This window comes from Lampetra planeri, chromosome 63 (genome assembly GCF_965212315.1).
Source record: "Lampetra planeri chromosome 63, kcLamPlan1.2.h2, whole genome shotgun sequence".
Lineage (NCBI taxonomy): Eukaryota > Metazoa > Chordata > Hyperoartia > Petromyzontiformes > Petromyzontidae > Lampetra > Lampetra planeri.
Window position 1 is genome coordinate 529,542 of NC_136169.1, and position 18,985 is coordinate 548,526.

The 18,985-nt window shown below is 51.9% G+C and overlaps 1 protein-coding gene and 1 long non-coding RNA gene across 4 annotated transcripts in view; one reads left to right on the forward strand and one right to left on the reverse strand.

Moving 5' to 3' along the window:
- Nucleotides 1–556: 556 nt before the first annotated feature.
- LOC144736860 (uncharacterized) lies at nt 557–5,030 on the reverse strand. 3 transcript variants are annotated; one of them, XR_013588841.1, is made up of 4 exons: nt 4,787–5,030; nt 2,331–2,584; nt 1,593–1,717; nt 557–795 (listed from the first exon to the last, which is right to left on the reverse strand). It is a non-coding gene; the product is annotated as an uncharacterized LOC144736860 (long non-coding RNA). The 3 variants fall into 3 exon arrangements; XR_013588840.1 differs by lacking the exon at nt 1,593–1,717 and having other exon boundaries at nt 2,331–2,512; XR_013588839.1 differs by lacking the exon at nt 1,593–1,717.
- Nucleotides 5,031–8,519: 3,489 nt separating this feature from the next.
- Nucleotides 8,520–18,985, forward strand: part of TANGO6 (transport and golgi organization 6 homolog) — a 71,400-nt gene continuing 60,934 nt past the window's right edge. Inside the window, 5 exon segments of the mRNA XM_078619511.1 lie at nt 8,520–9,491; nt 13,299–13,446; nt 14,485–14,795; nt 15,177–15,403; nt 16,572–16,697. Coding sequence (XP_078475637.1) covers nt 9,440–9,491; nt 13,299–13,446; nt 14,485–14,795; nt 15,177–15,403; nt 16,572–16,697 — 864 coding nt within the window. The 5' untranslated portion in view covers nt 8,520–9,439.

Below are 18,985 nucleotides of genomic sequence, written 5' to 3' on the forward strand. Positions count from 1 at the left end.
ATAGATCTATGGGAATTATTTTTTTAGGAGGGGCCACGCCAAGTTTTTCACAGGAGGTGGAGGGGGCGGGCAGGGGGTTCGGTGGGGTGGGGGGGCGATGTTGCTGCTGTGTGTAAATCCCAGTCGAATAATTTGGGGTGTTGAGCAGCATGTGGGATGTTTTGGTTCAACACCCATTCACAATGTGTGTCTATGTTTGTAGCTATGAACCGGGAGGAAACCCATGCAAACCACGGTGAGAATAAATAAATTCAACACAGAAAGGCGTCCGAGTCGGGAGTCGAACCCAGTTTCGTCTTGCCGTGAAGTGCAACTGTGGCCACTTTGCCACCCTGTCTTGTTAGGGAGGCAGCTGTTAGCGAATCAAATGCCGACAGCTACGTATCACAGCGAGAGGACAACCTCATCCTCTCCACACAGAGATGATTGACTGATGGATGTAAGATTCTAATGATGTTCCAGTTGGAGGAAATACAGTATATCAGAATGGGTTGAACAAATATAGTCTGGTCTACGTAACTGGAAACGTTATTAAAACCATTGTCCCAAAAAAAGATTTGCCCTGTATTTTTTTATTCAGACGACAGGTTCAGCCTCGAGTTCAACATTTATTTAGGTCTCGTCCTGAACACTTCTCCATCTTGCGCGAACCAAGTCTTCACCTCCCGTGGATTGTGAGACGAAAGCCAATGGAAATCGGGTAGGTGAACATCACGAAAATCCACACCATGGGTGTCGCCACTGTAATTAGCGTTGAGAGTCGATCGCTGTCCATGGTGCTGGTCTGGTGCTGATCTGGACACGGGACACAGAGAGCTTTCCATGGTGCTGAACACACAACAATAACAGCAGCAGCAGCAGCCGCCATTCGCCGCTAAGAGGCGGTGATGTTATCACAGCGCCTGTGCCGGGCGAGGTGCACTTTCACGCCACGTGAAGCGTTAAAAGCGTGATGGCAGGAAGTTACGGGACAGACCCAGGTGTTATGGGTTGACTGACTGAGACGACTGACAGATGCACCACCCGGCGCTCCGCTCGTGGTTGTGAGCGTCGCTCCTCTGCCCTCTGTTATTGTTGGAGGGCGACTGGCTGCAACTGCCTAGTTCCTATGTCCTTCAGGAGCCTCCTCCAGGGGCCGATGTTGACACCCCGGGTAGCCAGTCATTGGCTGAACGCAAAACACAAATACAAATATCCCCCGTATAGCCTTTCACATGCTAATTTCTCACATTAACATCATGCTAATCCCTCACATTAACATAGCCACTTCCGTGCCCTCGTCGAGGAGGCCGTTCTCCTATCTTACAGTTACATGCTAATTTCTCACATTAACATCACTAGCCCCGGCCACTTCTTTATAACCCTTGAGCTACACCGATTTCAAACCTTTTAAAAGTCTGCCTCAGCAACAGCAGGCCATGCTTTCCCACCTGATGACGGACGCTTGTGTTGCGCCCGAAACTTCGTGATTTATTTTATTTTATACCTACGTGACTTTACCGAAAGAACCAACGAGTATGGATTCCTGCAGTCACGAAAGCTTCAAATCAAGACTGTATCAGACTGTTAGAGGAAGAGCTGTGAGCACGCACCTATGAAGGTCGGCACGGTACACCAGGGGGTGGGTGGGTGGCCAGCACCACGCCCGACTGCAATTGTTTTCCCAGTGGCGATGTTTACAGACTGCACCAGGTGTTCATTTGAGGCTCGAATCGACCTAAGGGAGGCCAAGGACCGGTTCAGATAATCGTCACTTGTGTTTGCCGTGAGCAGGAAACGAACTCGTGTCATCGGGTTAGAAGCGTAGCAGGCTAAGACAAAGATCCCCCCTATAGCCTTTAACAGACTGTTAGGGCAAGAGCTGTGAGCAAGCACCTATGAAGGCCGGCACGGCACATGAGGGGGTGGGTGGCCAGCACTACGCTCGATTGTCTTTGTCTCCGTAGTGGCGATGGTTTTACATGCCGCACGAGGTACTCATTTGAGGCTGAGTCTACCTAAGGGAGGCCAAGGACCGGTTCAAATAATTGTCACCGGTATTGGCCGTGTGCGGGAATCGAACCCGGGGTCGCCGGGTTCGTAGCGCAGCGCACTAATCGCTGCGCCACCGCTCCCCCCGCGCACACGCACACACGCGTACACACACACACGTACATACACACACACACACACGTACACACACACACGCGTACACACACTAAAACACACACACGCGCGTACACGCACACACACGCGTACACACGCGTACACACACACGCGTACACACACTAAAACACACACACGCGCGTATACACACACACACGCGTACACACGCGTACACACACACGTACCTGTTGCTTGAGATTGGGGTTGAAGCCAACAGGCGCGTAACCATTGATCGATTTGCCGATTGAAAGTAGATTTTTTTCACGCTCATGAATAAGGCATCGAGTCGTGGGCGGGAAAACCCATTATTTCCATTCATGTGAAACGCATCGATTAGTTTCCCTCGAGCCAATGGTCGCGGCGGCGTCTGATACAAAACGAAGGAGGCGGTGGAGACGAGGCGGCGGTGCATGCGAGGCATCCGGCACGAAAGGAGGCGCTGCAGAATGAGACACCGCGAGACGGCAGAGGCAAGGGCGAAGAAACGAGGCAGCGCAGAACGGGGGGGACAGGACACAAACGAGATGGACGGTGGCCACGAGACAGGGCAAACGAGACAGCAACAGGCCAGGCTGGTAGCGCACGGTGGGGCAAAGCAAGAGGAGACAAAGGGGAATTAATCCTCGAATCGAAGGGTGACATTTCATCCGAACACGGGAGACGGAGTGGTGGATCAGTCAACACACCTGCACGTCGGACGCGTGGCTGAGCGCAGTCAATAATAAGCACCAGCGTGGAGTGAACCCTCCTAACTTTACAAACGTTTGAAATACAATTGGCGTGACGACCACACCGACCGATGCCTAGGCGCCTTGAGACATGAGTGGAAGGCGCCTTACAATTAAATGTAAATTCATATTCTTTGGGTCTTTCGGTAAAGCCACGTAGATGGAAAAAATAATAAAATAAAAATCACGACGTTTCGATCACAACACAAGCAATTGTCTTCAGGTGAAAAAGAAGACGGTTGTTTGTGTTGCGATCAAAACGTGATTTTTTTATTTAATTTTTTTCTATCTACGTGGCTTAACCAAAAGACCCAAAAAATATGAATTCCTGCAGCTACGAAAGCTTTAAGTCAACATTTAAATGTAAATTATTATTATCATTCTACCTCCCGTTCTTCACTCTCCTTTTTTCTCTCCATCCTGCATCTCTTGACTCCCCCGTTCTCTGTGTCGCTTCCATTCACCGATCCATCTCCCCCCCCCCCACCACTCCACCGTGTCGCCCTTTACCTCCCTCTCTCTCCGTGCCCTTTCTTTGTCTGCCTACCCTAGACTCGTATCTCTCCCTCATCTCTGTGGATACCCTCCCGGCCCACCTCCCTCCCTCCCTCCCACCTCCCGGCCCTCCCGCCTAGCACAGTCTGTCACGCCGCCCGCGCAGCCGAATGTCTCGAAGCCAAAACTCGGTGGGCGGTGGAGGAGGAAGAGAAAAAAAAAACGGCCGCGTCACCCGGCGCCGAGAGGATATTGAAGATGACAGGCGAAACGGCGAGAGCAGCAGCCCTCCGAGCCACCCTCACCATCGTAGTCCAACTCTCGCGCAAAGCCACCGGTCCCCACTGCCCTGCCCCCCCCCACCCTGCCGACCACCGCCAGAGGAAAGGCACCGACTCTCCATGATCAACCATGAAAACCCACACGCACCCACCCACCCGCCCGCAGCAACGCGCAGTATCCCTCATCGCTCATCTCGAATAATAGCCCCACGGGTCCAGACGAGACACATCATATTCAGAATCCCTTCACCGGCTCCCGGTCCGGTTCCCGCGTCGAAACCGCGTGACTACAAGACGCGCGATGCACGTCCGTGGTTTAATTTCCTACTGAATATTTTCCACGTCGCTGGTGGACTGGAGCAACTTAGGTCTACTGCATGAGGCGCACCGGGTGCAAGAAGCATTTTTCAAATCACCGACCTAGACGGACGGGGGGTTGAAATGAAGCCCCTGCGTAGAGGCCTCTGTCAATTCACCACTGGATGAGAGCCTCCCCATGCCATTTGGGTCGGGGGGATTATTGGAGCATATTTAACCATGATTGTCAATGGGAATGCTAATACTCTTAGGTTTTTTCGGTAAAGTCACGTAGGTAAAAAAAAATTTATTAATAAAAGTAATAATAGAAATAAAATAAAATAATAAATCACGACGTTTCGGAGGCAACACAAGTTTCCGTCATCAGGTGGGACCGTCACAGCTAGATTTACTGTATCAAGTGAGGCAAAAAATTCCAAGGTATAAGTTCTTAAATAGAAGTTAAGGGGGGAGGAGGGGCTTATCTGAATGTGGTAGCCAATGAATGAAACGTATTGCGGGGGGGGCGCGGGGCTAAAAGAGAGCAACAGGTGCACATGATAAAGGTGCACATGCTAGAAGAGAACGACACTGCGCATGTTGTTTAACCCAGTGTTGGTTGACAATCCAAATACAAAAAAGGAGAGTGCTGTTAAACGCTGGGGATGTTAACACTCCGTAAAGTAGAATAGTACCTGTCAAATAAGATGGTCCAAAATGTGTAGTTAAATCTTTTTTGCATGGTTAATAACATCTTTCCAATGATTACTCAGTTTGTACCCATCATCACGGTTGAAATTATGTCTGCGTTTGTATATCTGGATGGCTTCGTGTACAAACCTTTGATGGTAGCCAGAGGGTTTGCAGAGCACCTTGGTCTCGGAAAAATGATAGCTTCTGAGACCTGACGATATTTCCGAGTGATTTGTCCAGAGGCATGGGTTTACATCCACACGATGAGATTCACCATCTCACTGCCTCTCTCGTCTCGCTCGATTGCACTCTCACCTTGGTGGAACCACCTAGCAGTGATGGGCCACGTGCTGCTGATGAGGGTCAGGGGCCGTCCATAAATGACGTCACGCACTTGGGGGGGGGGGGGTGAGACATGTGTGACGGTGTGTGACGAGGGGGGGGGGGGTTTGAAAAATGTGACGTCACATCAAAATATCAAAATGCGCAACTTTAAATGAATATAGACAACACGTTCTACTTAATTAGACTTTTAAATAAATGTTTTCTCCTACAACATCAGAGTGCAGCGCCACATTCAATTCGCACTACAATGACAATAGTTTAAAGCGATTTGAAGCATGTTTTATATATTTTTTTGGGGGGGGTTGGGGGGCAGAGCTTTGTGATGTCATATTTGAGGGGGGGGGTCTGACTTTTTGTGATGTCGTGTGACAAAGGGGGGGGGGGGGGGTCAAAAATCGTCCAAAATCGCGTGACGTCATTTATGGACGGCCTCTCACAAAAAACGGTGACGAATTAAAAATGCCGCTTGGCAGATGAACCTGCGCGGAAATATAAATGTGTCGTTAAACCCTCCACCACCCAACCTGGCACAGCCAATTCGTAAAGGTTTGTCACGTAAACACAAAACGTGCCAATTCGTTACGAGAACATCACATTGGTTGTGCGCGTTGGAGAGTAAACCCACGACAGCATTTACAATTCGAGTGGTGAGTAGTAAGGGTGAGTGGTGAGAGTAAGTGGTGAGGGTGAGTGGTGAGGGTTAGTGGTGAGGGTGAGTGGTTAGGGTTTATGGTGATGGTGAGTGGTGAGGATGAGTGGTGAGGGTGAGTGGTGAGTGGTGAGGGTGAGTGGTTAGGGGTGAGTGGTGGGGATGAGTGGTGAGGGTGAGTGGTGAGGGTGAGTAGTTAGGGTTTATGGTGATGGTGAGTGGTGAGGATGAGTGGTGAGTGGTGAGGGTAAGTGGTGATGGTGAGTAGTGAGGGTGAGTGGTGAGGGTGAGTGGTGAATGGTGAGTGGTGAGGGTAAGTCGTGATGGTGAGTAGTGAGGGTGAGTGGTTAGGGGTGAGTGGTGGGGATGAGTGGTGAGGGTGAGTGGTGAGGGTGAGTAGTAAGTAGTGAGGATGAGTGGTGAGGGTGATTAGTGAGTAGTGAGGGTGAGTGGTGAGGGTGAGTGGAGAGGGAGAGAGTGAGTGGTGAGCGTGAGTGGTGAGGGTGAGGGGTGAGTGGTGAGGGTGAGTGATGACGAAGAGTGGTGAGGTTGAGTGGTGAGTAGTAAGGGTGAGTGGTGATGGTGAGGGTTAGTGGTGAGGGTGAGTGGTGAGTGGTCAGTGGTGAGGGGTCAGGGTTAGTGGTGAGGGTGAGTGGTGATGGTGAGGGGTGAGTTGTGAGGGTGAGTGGTGAGTGGTGACGGTGAGTGGTGAGGGAGAGTGGTGAGGGAGTGGGGTTAGGGTGAGTGTTGAGGGTGAATGGTGAGGGTGAGTGGTGAGGGTGAGTGGTGAGGTTGAGTGGTGAGGTTGAGTGGTGAGGTTAAGTGGTGAGGGTGTGTGGTGAGGGTGAGTGGGGAGGGTGAGTGCTGAGAGTGTGGTGAGAGTGAGTGGTGAGGGTGAGTGGTGAGGGTGAGTGTTGATGTTGAGGGTGAGTGGTGAGGGTGTGTGGTGAATAGTAGGGGTGAGTGGTGAGAGTGAGTGGTGAGGGTAAGGGTGAGTGGTGAGTGGTCAGTGGTGAGGTTGAGTGGTGACTAGGAAGGGTGAGTGGTGAGTGGGGAGGGTGAGTGGTCAGGGGTGAGGGTTAGTGGTGACGTTGAGTGGTGAGTAGGAAGGGTGAGTGGGGAGGGTGAGTGGTCAGTGGTGAGGGGTCAGAGTTAGTGGTGAGGGTGAGTGGTGAGGGTGAGTGGTGATGGTGAGTAGTGACGGTGAGTTGTGATGGTGAGTGGTGAGGGTGAGTGGTGATGGTGAGGGGTGAGTGGTGAGGGTGAGTGGTGAGGGTTAGTGGTGAGGGTGAGTGGTTAGGGTTTATGGTGATGGTGAGTGGTGAGGATGAGTGGTGAGTGGTGAGTGGTGAGGGTGAGTGGTTAGGGGTGAGTGGTGGGGATGAGTGGTGAGGGTTAGTGGTGAGGGTGAGTGGTGAGGGTGAGTAGTTAGGGTTTATGGTGATGGTGAGGATGAGTGGTGAGTGGTGAGGGTAAGTGGTGATGGTGAGTAGTGAGGGTGAGTGGTGAGGGTGAGTGGTGAATGGTGAGTGGTGAGGGTAAGTCGTGATGGTGAGTAGTGAGGGTGAGTGGTTAGGGGTGAGTGGTGGGGATGAGTGGTGAGGGTGAGTGGTGAGTAGTCAGGGTGAGTGGTGAGGGTGAGTGGAGAGGGAGAGAGTGAGTGGTGAGCGTGAGTGGTGAGGGTGAGTGGTGGTGGTGAGGGTGAGTGGTAAGCGTGAGTGGTGAGGGAGAGGGTGAGTGGTGAGGGTGAGTGGTCAGGGTGAATGGTGAGAGTGAGTGGTGAGGCTGAATGGTCATGGTGAATGGTGAGAGTGAGTGGTGAGGGTTAGTGGTGATTGGTGAGTGGTGAGGGTGAGGGAGATTGGTGAGGGAGTTTGGTGAGTGGTGAGTTGTGATGGTGAATGGTGAGGGTGAGTAGTGAGTGGGAGTGGTGAGGATGAGTGGTGAGGGTGAGCTGTGAGTGGTGAGTGGTGAAAGGTATTGTCAAAGCCCACCGGGCTTTGACAATACCTTAGTATCTGTGTATATATGTAAGGTTATTAAGAAATATATTTTTCACCCGCGCAACGCCGGGTACTTCTGCTAGTAATATATAAAAAAGAACGTTCAAAAATATTTGTATTTTATTTTTAATGATAGAATATAGTGTTGTCATCCGTATGACATAAGTATACCAAGTTTGCAGTCGATACCACGTTGGGAAGTTGGTTAAAATTGAGTTACAAGATTTGAGGATACAACAACAAGCGTGTAAATTGGAATCATCGAGAGTATTATATACGAATAAAGCGCTCTACCCAGCATTTACCGTTATAAACCTGTTTCATGTGTAGTATGTCCCCAGTAATTTGTATGGGGTAATGGTAAAAGGTAGGGTAAAGGTAGGTTCGTTGCTTTTTACCTTTTACCTTACCTTGCCGAGGCCTAGTTGGCTCTCCAACACACACAGGTGCGCTGTACTAGTACACTACACTATACACTACACTACTATACCACTAAACTACTATACACTACATACTAGTGCTGTACTAGTCACGAATTGGCCACGTTCTGTTGACGTGACAACCCTTACTAGTTGGCTGTGTCGGGTGGTGGCGGGTTTAACGACACACCATTTATATATTTACGCGATTTAACCATAATGTGTTTTTAAACAAAAACAGAGAAACCTGAGTGAGAGTGGAAACTCGCCTGTCAGGATGTGGCAGCGGCGGGGGGGAGGAAGCGGCGACCTCTTCAACTTGCAACTCCTGTTCTTTGGTTCTTTTCGGTTAAGTCACGTCTAAAAATAAAATAATAAATTAAAATAACATATTACGAAATTAAGATTGCAACTCCTGAACTGCCGCGGCTGAGGGGGTCACTGCATGGCGTCATCATTGTTTGTTGTAGCACAAAGTTAGACTGATCACTTTAATCTAAATTGTCTTAAGGTTGTTTTGCACAGCATTGACATGCGGTTCTATTTCTGGAAGACTTTGCTGTTTTTTTCTGGATTTTTCTGTTGCGCGTCGTCACTTTAAGATGTTTCTTGTTCGTGTTTTAGTTTGTTGCGGTTGCACCCGATTCAAGAGCCGAATGGCTCACATGGCTCTACCTAATGAATACACTGAAAATGTACAACTGAAATCGACCGAACTCCCCGTTCTAAATGGCGGTGACACGACGTCATCGCCTGGGGTGAGCGCCACTCCACTGGGTTTTGACGTCATGAGTCGCCCGAGTTTCGCGCCACTGGGCTGGGTCGGGGACATTAAGTCACCACTAGAGTTCCAACCGAGTGACTAGGTGGGTGACATGACGTTTCGATCGCGCGAGTGCCGATCCCGACACTTGATGGTAAGGTGACGTCATCACACGAGTTTCCAAAAGTCCGCTGGATAGTCTGTGACGTTACCACCGGAGTTCGCGCCACTCGGCTGGTTGGACACAACACGTCATCACCCGAGTTCTCACAACGAGGGTCGCTAGCACCATGACGTCACTGATCGCGAGAGTTTCCAATCACGATGCTTGCTGGTAACGTGACGTCATCACGCAATTTGGCTGGATGGATGACGTGACGTCATTTAAGCGTAACTCCCGCCCCGGCGCAACGAAGTGGAGCGCGGGCCCGACGTCATCCTGCACACGATGCGTTGTCTACGCGACAATGACGTCACGAGAGACCGGGGTGCTTGACGTCACGAAGCCACTCCGACTCACCACGTTGGTCTGGAAACCGATCGACCGTCGACTTGAAGCAGCAGGATCCGATGAATCAAATATACATTTGACAATAATAACACCACAACAACAGCCATATAATGGCTCTGGCTATTGTTACAAACGCTTTGAACGCGTTAATCAAGCCCGCCGGTGAGTGCAGTGTTATATAGTTGGTTCGGTGAGGCGAGCGAGGTGACTCGGTTTGTTCAGTGGCCTAGCGGTGAAATGTTGACGTAAAGCTTTCGTGACTGCTGGAATTCAAATTCTTTGGGCCTTTAGGTAAACTCACGTTTATAAGTTGAAAGAAAATAAAAAAAATTATAAAAACTACGACGTTTCGATCACAACAGAAGCGATCGTCATCAGGAGGAGGATGATGACGATCGCTTGTGTTGTGATCGAAACGTCGTAGTTTTTGTTGCTGTTATTTTTGTTATTTTCTTTCAACCAATCTGCGTGATTTGACCGAATGACCCCAACGAGTCTGACCTCAGCGGTGTCGCGTGAGGCCGCGGTTCGATCCCCGGTGTCGGCATTTAACGAATAACAACGCATTTTTTAAATGAATAAACTTGAATTTAAAGGTGCGGTGGCTCTTTACGCGTTTAATTACTCTGGCGATGGTGGTGATGCACAGATACATACGGTGAGCACACTCGTCAACAACAACAGTGTGTGGTCTGAATAGGGAAAGTATACAGCACGTGTATGTTGCTATGAAGAAAGGTGGGGGGGGGGGGGGTCATTACCCGAAACGTCGTCAATGAGAGATATGTTTAACTTTTAAGGTCACCAAAACACACGGAGTTGTTTTGGACTAACGTGTTGAGTATTTTGATTCGGCCTTTTAAGTCATTGCCTCTTTGCATAACGATCCACAGTGCTGTGACCACGTGCTTTGTAAGTATTGTACTGTTCAGACGTTGCACTTCTTTGGCACCGGATGTAGCCAACCACGCTCATCGGAGGTGTGGGGGAAGGACCACAAACTATGGGCCTCTGTGTGCGCCTATGGGTCTCTGTGTGAGTAGTCTATGGGTCTCTATGTGCGCCTATGGGTCTCTGTGTGAGCAGTCTATGGGTCTCTATGTGCGTCTATGGGTCTCTGTGTGAGTCTATGGGTCTCTGTGTGAGTCTATGGGTGAGTCTCTGTGTGCGTCTATGGGTCTCTGTGTGAGTAGTCTATGGGTCTCTATGTGCGCCTATGGGTCTCTGTGTGAGTAGTCTATGGGTCTCTATGTGCGTCTATGGGTCTCTGTGTGAGTAGTCTATGGGTCTCTATGTGCGTCTATGGGTCTCTGTGTGAGTAGTCTATGGGTCTCTATGTGCGTCTATGGGTCTCTGTGTGAGTAGTCTATGGGTCTCTATGTGCGTCTATGGGTGAGTCTCTGTGTGCGTCTATGGGTCTCTGTGTGAGTCTATGGGTCTCTGTGTGAGTCTATGGGTCTCTATGTGCGTCTATGGGTCTCTGTGTGAGTAGTCTATGGGTCTCTATGTGCGTCTATGGGTCTCTGTGTGAGTAGTCTATGGGTCTCTATGTGCGTCTATGGGTCTCTGTGTGAGTAGTCTATGGGTCTCTATGTGCGTCTATGGGTGAGTCTCTGTGTGCGTCTATGGGTCTCTGTGTGAGTCTATGGGTCTCTGTGTGAGTCTATGGGTCTCTGTGTGAGTCTATGGGTGTGTGTGTGAGTCTATGGGTCTCTGTGTGAGTCTCTGTGTGAGTCTCTGTGTGCGTCTACGGGTCTCTGTGTGAGTCTATGGGTGTGTGTGTGAGTCTATGGGTCTCTGTGTGAGTCTATGGGTCTCTGTGTGAGTAGTCTATGGGTCTCTATGTGCGTCTATGGGTGAGTCTCTGTGTGCGTCTATGGGTCTCTGTGTGAGTCTATGGGCCTCTGTGTGCGCCTATGGGTCTCTGTGTGAGTAGTCTATGGGTCTCTATGTGCGCCTATGGGTCTCTGTGTGAGCAGTCTATGGGTCTCTATGTGCGTCTATGGGTCTCTGTGTGAGTCTATGGGTCTCTGTGTGAGTCTATGGGTGAGTCTCTGTGTGCGTCTATGGGTCTCTGTGTGAGTAGTCTATGGGTCTCTATGTGCGCCTATGGGTCTCTGTGTGAGTAGTCTATGGGTCTCTATGTGCGTCTATGGGTCTCTGTGTGAGTAGTCTATGGGTCTCTATGTGCGTCTATGGGTCTCTGTGTGAGTAGTCTATGGGTCTCTATGTGCGTCTATGGGTCTCTGTGTGAGTAGTCTATGGGTCTCTATGTGCGTCTATGGGTGAGTCTCTGTGTGCGTCTATGGGTCTCTGTGTGAGTCTATGGGTCTCTGTGTGAGTCTATGGGTCTCTGTGTGAGTCTATGGGTGTGTGTGTGAGTCTATGGGTCTCTGTGTGAGTCTCTGTGTGAGTCTCTGTGTGCGTCTACGGGTCTCTGTGTGAGTCTATGGGTGTGTGTGTGAGTCTATGGGTCTCTGTGTGAGTCTATGGGTCTCTGTGAGTCTATGGTCTCGATGTGCGTCTATGGGTCTCTGTGTGAGTCTATGGGTCTGTGTGAGTCTATGGGTCTCTTGAGTCTATGGCTCTCTGTTTGAGTCTCTGGGTCTCTGTGTGAGTCTGTTTGTCTCTGTGTGAATCTGGGTCTCTATGTGAGTCTATGCATGTATGTTGAAATTATTTCACACCGGACGTAGCCAACCGCGCGAATCGGAGGTGCGGGGTGAAGGACAACAAACGAAACACAAAAATCGGTTCTAAAGGAATGAGTTTCAACCTACATGATGCTTTATAAGTACATCATAGCTCCCATTGGCTTCCTAATATCGGAAGGGAAAGCGTACCAGACGTCCGCAGAAGCAGCAGCATCTGAATTCGCCGCGCGATGCAGCGACTCGTCTTTAGTAGGCTGCGTTGATGCTGCCCTATCTGATACAAAATAGATTAGCAAACAATATCTCGTAGTAAATACACGTATTATTGACACAGCCAATATCGTGCCCATGGGCCCTCTGTGAGCAAAGAATTTCATCAACCATTGATCATCAGAACGAGGAAAAACTCTGGACCGGCTTCGACGTGCATTGGTTTCATCAGCAGAGTCGGGTTTGCACGCAACTAATTCTGGTGAACTGCCAGACGTGGAGAGACAGAAATACAAAGGGGACATCAAACTTAATGTCATCTCTTGTGTAGCGCCTTTAATTGAACTATCACGAAGTGCTGGGCTTATGAAAATTCCAACACTCATTGAAATAAATAAAGAGTTCTATACCGGGACTCCTCTACTTACGAACGAGTCCTGGTAGGTTCCAGAGGTTCTGTCCATAAGTCGATTTGTTCCTAAGTCCAACTTTACTCCTGTCGATTCCATACGTGTTGTACGGTGTGTACACTAAACAGCGGTGAATGGCGTTAAAAGTTGTATAATCTCCTGTAGATTTAGTTCCCACTGGTTACGTTCTGCAGGTGTAGATGCCACTGGTTCTTCACGTTCTGCAGATGTAGATGCCACTGGTTCTTCATCCTCTGCAGATGTAGATGCCACTGGTTCTTCATGTTCTGCAGATGTAGATGCCATTGGTTCTTCACGTTCTGCAGATGGAGATGCCACTGGTTCTTCATGTTCTGCAGATGTAGATGCCACTGGTTATTCACGTTCTGCAGATGTAGATGCCACCACCGCCATCTCTTGCGGGGCGGTATGAACATGAGACTCTCGGTCCGAACAGGCCACTGGACATATGGGACAGGTTTGTTCATATCTCTGAAAGTTCGTAAGTTGAATGTTCGTTCGTTGAGGAGTCCCTGTACAAGACAATACAACGAGGGCAGACGAATCGCACCAAGCCAGCATTCCGAAAGCGACGGTGGTGGTGGACGATGTTGAGCGCGGCGACGGCGTCGTGTGATGGTGTTGACGGCTAGCCGGCTAGCCCGCTCAAGCGCCGCTTTTGCGATCGTCGGCAGAGCAAGCTGGTGGGACGCTGCAGCCCAGGGAAGCCCTGCTGGCGTCTTTCAGGAGAAACCTCGACGCGCTGGGATGTCTGCTGCAGCAGCCGGACGCGGCCGGGCAGGCCCTGCGGCGACTCCGAGGCGGCGTCTGTGCGAACACGAGGTGCGTGCACGAGGTGCGTGCGTCGCGCTCGGGAGAGAGGAGCCTCTCGCCCGTACTCGTTAAAAGCAAAACAAGCAAACGAACGAACGTTCTGCCACGCGTTTTAGGTTTTTCGCGGTTGCGCTGCCACGGGTTTTTGGGTTTGCGCCACCACGCGTTGCTCCGGCACGACATCCCGACGATTCAACGCAATGTGCCGGTGGTTTTCCTGAGGGGCACCGCGGTGGCGAGATGTTAACTCCCTCGCCTGGTATGCAGAATGTCGTGGGTTCAATTCCGACCCCGACGCCTGTTGTATATTTGAAGGTTGCATGTTCCCCCCGTGGTCATGTGGATTTCTATCAGTGTCCTATGGTTTTTTCCTCTACATTTAGAATCAGCATGACCTTTGAGTATTTGGCCGCTATAAATATCCAGGTGATAAGCCACTTTTTGTTGAGCTGTCATTTGTAGCCAGGTCGCTTCTGAAGTAGAGCTACATAGCTCAGCGGGTCTTGCCTGGTAAAATCAAAAACATCTTGTTTAGTTTTAGGAACTGCAACTTCGGTTGACTAGTCGTTACCGTTTTGTAATTGGGCTCAGGCAGGACGCGTTACTGGAAGGGGTGTTGGTTGGTGGCCCAAACTTAACGGAGGAGTTGCAGCTCAAGGAGCGAGCGTGCCCAAGAATCTGCATGCCACAGAGATGGAGCAATGAGATCGGCCCACTTGTTGGATGGATTTCCGCATCACAGGACCACGAAAGCTTTGGGAGGCTTTCATCTGGCAGTGGATAGGTCATGATCAAACACGAACATGGTCATACGTTGCATGTATTGTATTGGTAGATGCTCATGTCACCTGCACAGCCTCCAGAGGGGGTTACCCATCAACCCAACGTTAGAATGAGTAGGTCGGATTCTATGCAGCTGTACGGACCGTCGCGTCGCGTGACCACGAGCAACCGTGATGGGCGAGAGGGGGTGGCCTTCGTCTAGCAGTGGATAGGCCATGGCTGATGACGACGATGACGACGATGACGACGATGCCACGCGTGCAGTGCCCTCAAGCCGCTACTGGGCCCGGCGATGGACGGTGCCGGCGGCGCCAGGGAGGGCGACGCCGTCTTCCGGTTCGGCTCCGAGTGCCTCCTGCTGCTGCTCGCGCTCAAGGCCGCCATGGCGGAGGCTCGGGCGTCTGCGGAGGCGCTGCGCGGGTCGCCCCCGCCCCCCACGGCGAGGACCCGGATGGGGGAGGCCGCCCCTCCGCCGCCGCTGCCCGCCGACGCGCTCGCCGTAGGGCAGACGCGCACCGTGCAGGCGGCGCTGCAGTTCGCCGTCACGCTCACCGTGTGCCCGCACCTCTTGCCCGGTGAGTTGGGGAAGCCCGTGTTCGTTTTGCGTCGGCGAGCCCGCGCGATAGGTACATGTGTATGTGTGTGTGTGGTAGTGTAGCGGTTAGCGCTACGCTGCGCTACGAACCCGGCGACCCGAGTTCGATTCCCGCTCACTGCCAACACCGGTGATGATTATTTGAACCGGTCCTGGGCCTCCCCTAGGTCGAGTATGCCTCAAATGAGTACCTGGTGCGGTGTGTCAACATCGCCACTGGGGAGACAAAGGCAGTCCGGCGTGGTGCTGGTCACCCTCCCCCTCGTGTGCCACAGTGCTGGCCTTCATTAGGTGCTCGCTAACAGCACTTGCTCCAACAGTCTGTTAAGGCTACACGGGGGATCTTTGTTTGTCTCGCCAGGTGTGGGCGTGCCACTGGAGAGGAGGTCATTGTACGGGGCGCTCCTCCGCTCCCTGGCCACGGCGAGCGAGGAGAGCCGAGCGGCCGCCGTGCCGCCGCTGTCGGCCGCGTGCGTGGCCCTCCTGGAGCTGTGCGAGGAGAGCACGCTGGGCAGCCTGCTGCTCACGCGCCACCTCGGGGACCTGCTCGCCGGCCTGTGTCAGCTGTGCTACGCGCCCGCCGCGCAGGTGCGGTGGCGACGTGGCGGTGGGGCTGGAGGAGAGGCGATGATGGGGGGCGGTGGGGGTGGAGGGGGCGGCACGGCCTTGTCGAACGAGCAGAGCCGGCGAGGTTGTCCGTTGAGAGACCCTCCGTTTTGTCGTCACAGGAGATTGGATAGTGACTGGTCCCCCCGAGTTAACACTGCTGGTGCGTTAAGTCAACGTCGCAGGGGGCGTCGTTTCAAGAGAGCGGGGGGGGGCCCTCCTTGTGTGCCCCCCCTCCCTTGTGTGCTGGCGTCACACTCTGAATTTCGCTAAGCGGTAATAAGTGACACAATTTGGGGGTTGCACGTGGCGGCACGACCGTGTGACGATCGCGTGACAGTCCCTAATCTAATTCTACGTTCACATTACGAGAGCGCCTTCACTCAAGGGCGCTTGTGACGCAGCTTACGAAACTGTGACGCGGAATGAAATAGCGACTTAGATGGCAGGGGGGTCGTGCTACGAGGGTTGAGGAATGAGCGACCGCGATAGAGGGGTTACTTAGGGACCTTGAAAGGGCTACAGGGGAGGGATCGGAAGTTGTGGAGGGGCGAGGGGAGAGGAAGAGAATGGGCAGCAGATAAGAGGTGTCAAACACAGTCTAAGCTTCTAACACGTAGTAGTAGTAGCAGGCTTTCACCACCAATATTATCCACAATAGAGGTTTTTTGGGTTGGATCGCACAAATATAAATGTCGTGAAACCCGCCACCACCCGACGCAGCCAGTTAGCAAGGTTGTGTCTTGTAAACAAAACGTGCCAATTAGTTACGAGTTCAGCACACCGGTTGTGTGTTGGAGAGTAAACCCCGCAACATTTACACTAATTATAACCAGCCTCATCCTGTGTGTGTGCTGGTGTCAACCTTCTCGCATATCCTCCGTGTGTACCCAAACGTACTCTTTGGTTCTTTCGGTAAAGTCACGTAGGTATAAAATAAAATAAATCACGACGTTTCTGGCGCATGGATTCCTGCAGTCACGAAAGCTTCAAATCAAGATTACCTAAATCGTCTTGTTCACAAAACACTTTTGTGAAAGAATAAAAAAACAGCCTCATCAGGCGACAACCGGAATTGTGGACAAACCCTAAGCGGTCGATGCCCCCCCCACTTCCTCCCGCACCCCCCCCCTCCGCCCCCCCCCCACAGGAGGTGTCGGCGGCGACGGTGGAGGAGAGACGCCACTGCGAGCGGAAGCTCTCCCGACTGCTGCGGAGGGTCTACCAGCCGGCCGTGGTGCGCGAGCTGCTGGTGCTGAAAGGCGCAGCTGTCAAGGTCCGTGGCCGTCGCCCTTCCACCCGTGACACCCCCCCCCGCCCCCCCTCGGCATCGTCGGAGCAGCGGCGAGGGTTGTTGGCGGATCGGCGCGCAAATGTTGCCAAATTTCCCTCCTCGTGGGCGTCGAGGAGGTGGGGGAGGCGGAGGAGGTGCCGTACCCTGGCTCGCCAGGCGGAGGCGGCGCAGCAGAGGCGTGGACTCCACCTTGTCCCGTCTGTACGGGATAGAGTGTTTCCCCCTCGCGCGCGTCGGTTTTCCTCCGGGCGCAGCAGTTTCCTCCCTCATGCAAGCACGCTCATTAATTGGCCGATAACGCCTTCATATACAGAGGACCGCAGAGCTTGGGCAATTGTCGGTGCCTACTCATCGCGCGGTGGTTCCTCGCGCCTCTTGCGTAGGACTCTGTGATTGAGAGTGAATGATTTCCTGTGCGCGTTACACGTTGAAATTCGATTCATTTCAAGAAAAATGTTACGACACCGTGGCCTTAGCAAAATAAAATGTTGATAATTACCCGGTCATTTTATACCCCGTGAGGTGGTACGAGACTAGTAGTAGTCACAGCCATCGCAAAAAAGGCATCCTGTATTTGCGCAAATATTTTTCGGGCTGCTGGTATACTGGAGTGTAGGTAGCACGTGACTCAAGTAGTGGAAATATTTTACGAGTCAATGGGAGATCGGAGTAGGTGTCATGTAACTAGTGGTAGTGTAAGAAGTATACTGGATGTGGTTACCCGGGTTCAGGATATGTTTTACTGCACAACTGAATGAGGTGTCACGTGATTGGCGGTAGCCCGCCAACCATTGTGAGAAGTAAACTTGGATGCGTTGTGCTGGGTTGTGGCAATGTTCTATTGGTCACTCGTAGACTGGAGCAGGTGTCATGTGACTAGTGGGAGCCCCCAGCCATTGTGGGAGGTATGCTGGATGTGATAAGCCGGGTTGCGTGAATATCTTCCGTGTCGCAGGCATATTGGCGTTGGTGGCACGTGGCTTAAGCAGTAGCCGCAGCCATTGCGAGAGATAGTATACCGGATGTGGTGTGCTGGGATGCGGCAATGTTTTCCAGATTGCTGAGCCAGACAGAGGTGGGTGGTGATTTAAGAGGCTTGCCCATTGCCCCAACTGCCGATGCCGGGAGATTGAATGGAACCAGTGCGGCATGCAAACCGTAACGCTGCGGCGACACCCTGCAGTCGATGGTGACAATGGCGGTGGCGGTGGTGGTGGTGAAATCGGTGTTGTTGGGAGGATAACGTTTAGTCACCCCACGTTCACAGCCTTACCGTGCGTGCAGAAGTGACTGCATTCATCGGTCGCTGCTATCATCGGTGGCGAGTGATCGGCGATCCGGTCCCTTGGGCATCCCCTTTGAGCAACCCGCACTGACCAGCACGGTGAAGTATGGTCAGGAGGCAGCCTTCATCCAGCAGTGGCATGGCAAAGGTCTGCGCGAATACAGAGCGGATTCTGTAGGCCGATACACATAGAAAGACAAAGATCCCCCGCGTAGCCTTTAGCGTAGCTTTGGGGGCAAGTGCTGTTGGCGGGCACCTAAGGAGGCCGGCACGCCACACCAGGGATGGGGGGCTAGCACCACGCTCGGTTGCCTTTGTCTCTCCAGTTTGCGATGTTTAAACATCGCAGCAGGCACTCATTTCAGGCTGAGTCGATCTAGGGGAGACCCATGACCGGTTCAGATAATCCGTTATTGGTGTTTGTGGTGAGTGTGAATCGAACTCGGGTCGCCGTATTCACGGCGCAGCGCGCTACCAGCGTGACACACAGTAAGACAGAGACAAACATTCATGCAAACGAATAAGAATATCGACACCAAGGTACATAAAACAAAGAGGAAAATAGACAAATACACAGACGAGCAGACTACCAAGAAAACAGACTCACGCACGCAGGCAAACAGACAGACATAGAGATATATAGGCAGATAGACAGAAACACAACCATGCAGAGAGCTACATGGACAGAGAGACAGATGTGGAGATATGCAGGCAGGCAATCAGTCATACAGACGGACAAGCAGGCTAACAAGACAGCCACACTGCTACATGGACAGACACATGTAGAGATATACAGGCAGGCAGGCAGGCAATCAGACATACAGACAGACAACCATGCACACAGAGATGCATGGTCCGACAAACGCATATAGACAGGCAGACTAACAAGACAGCCACACAGAGAGCTATATGGACAGACAGACAAACACAGAGGCAGGTGGGCCGGGAGCTTCTGTGCACAGACAGCCAGTATTAGAGATGAAGA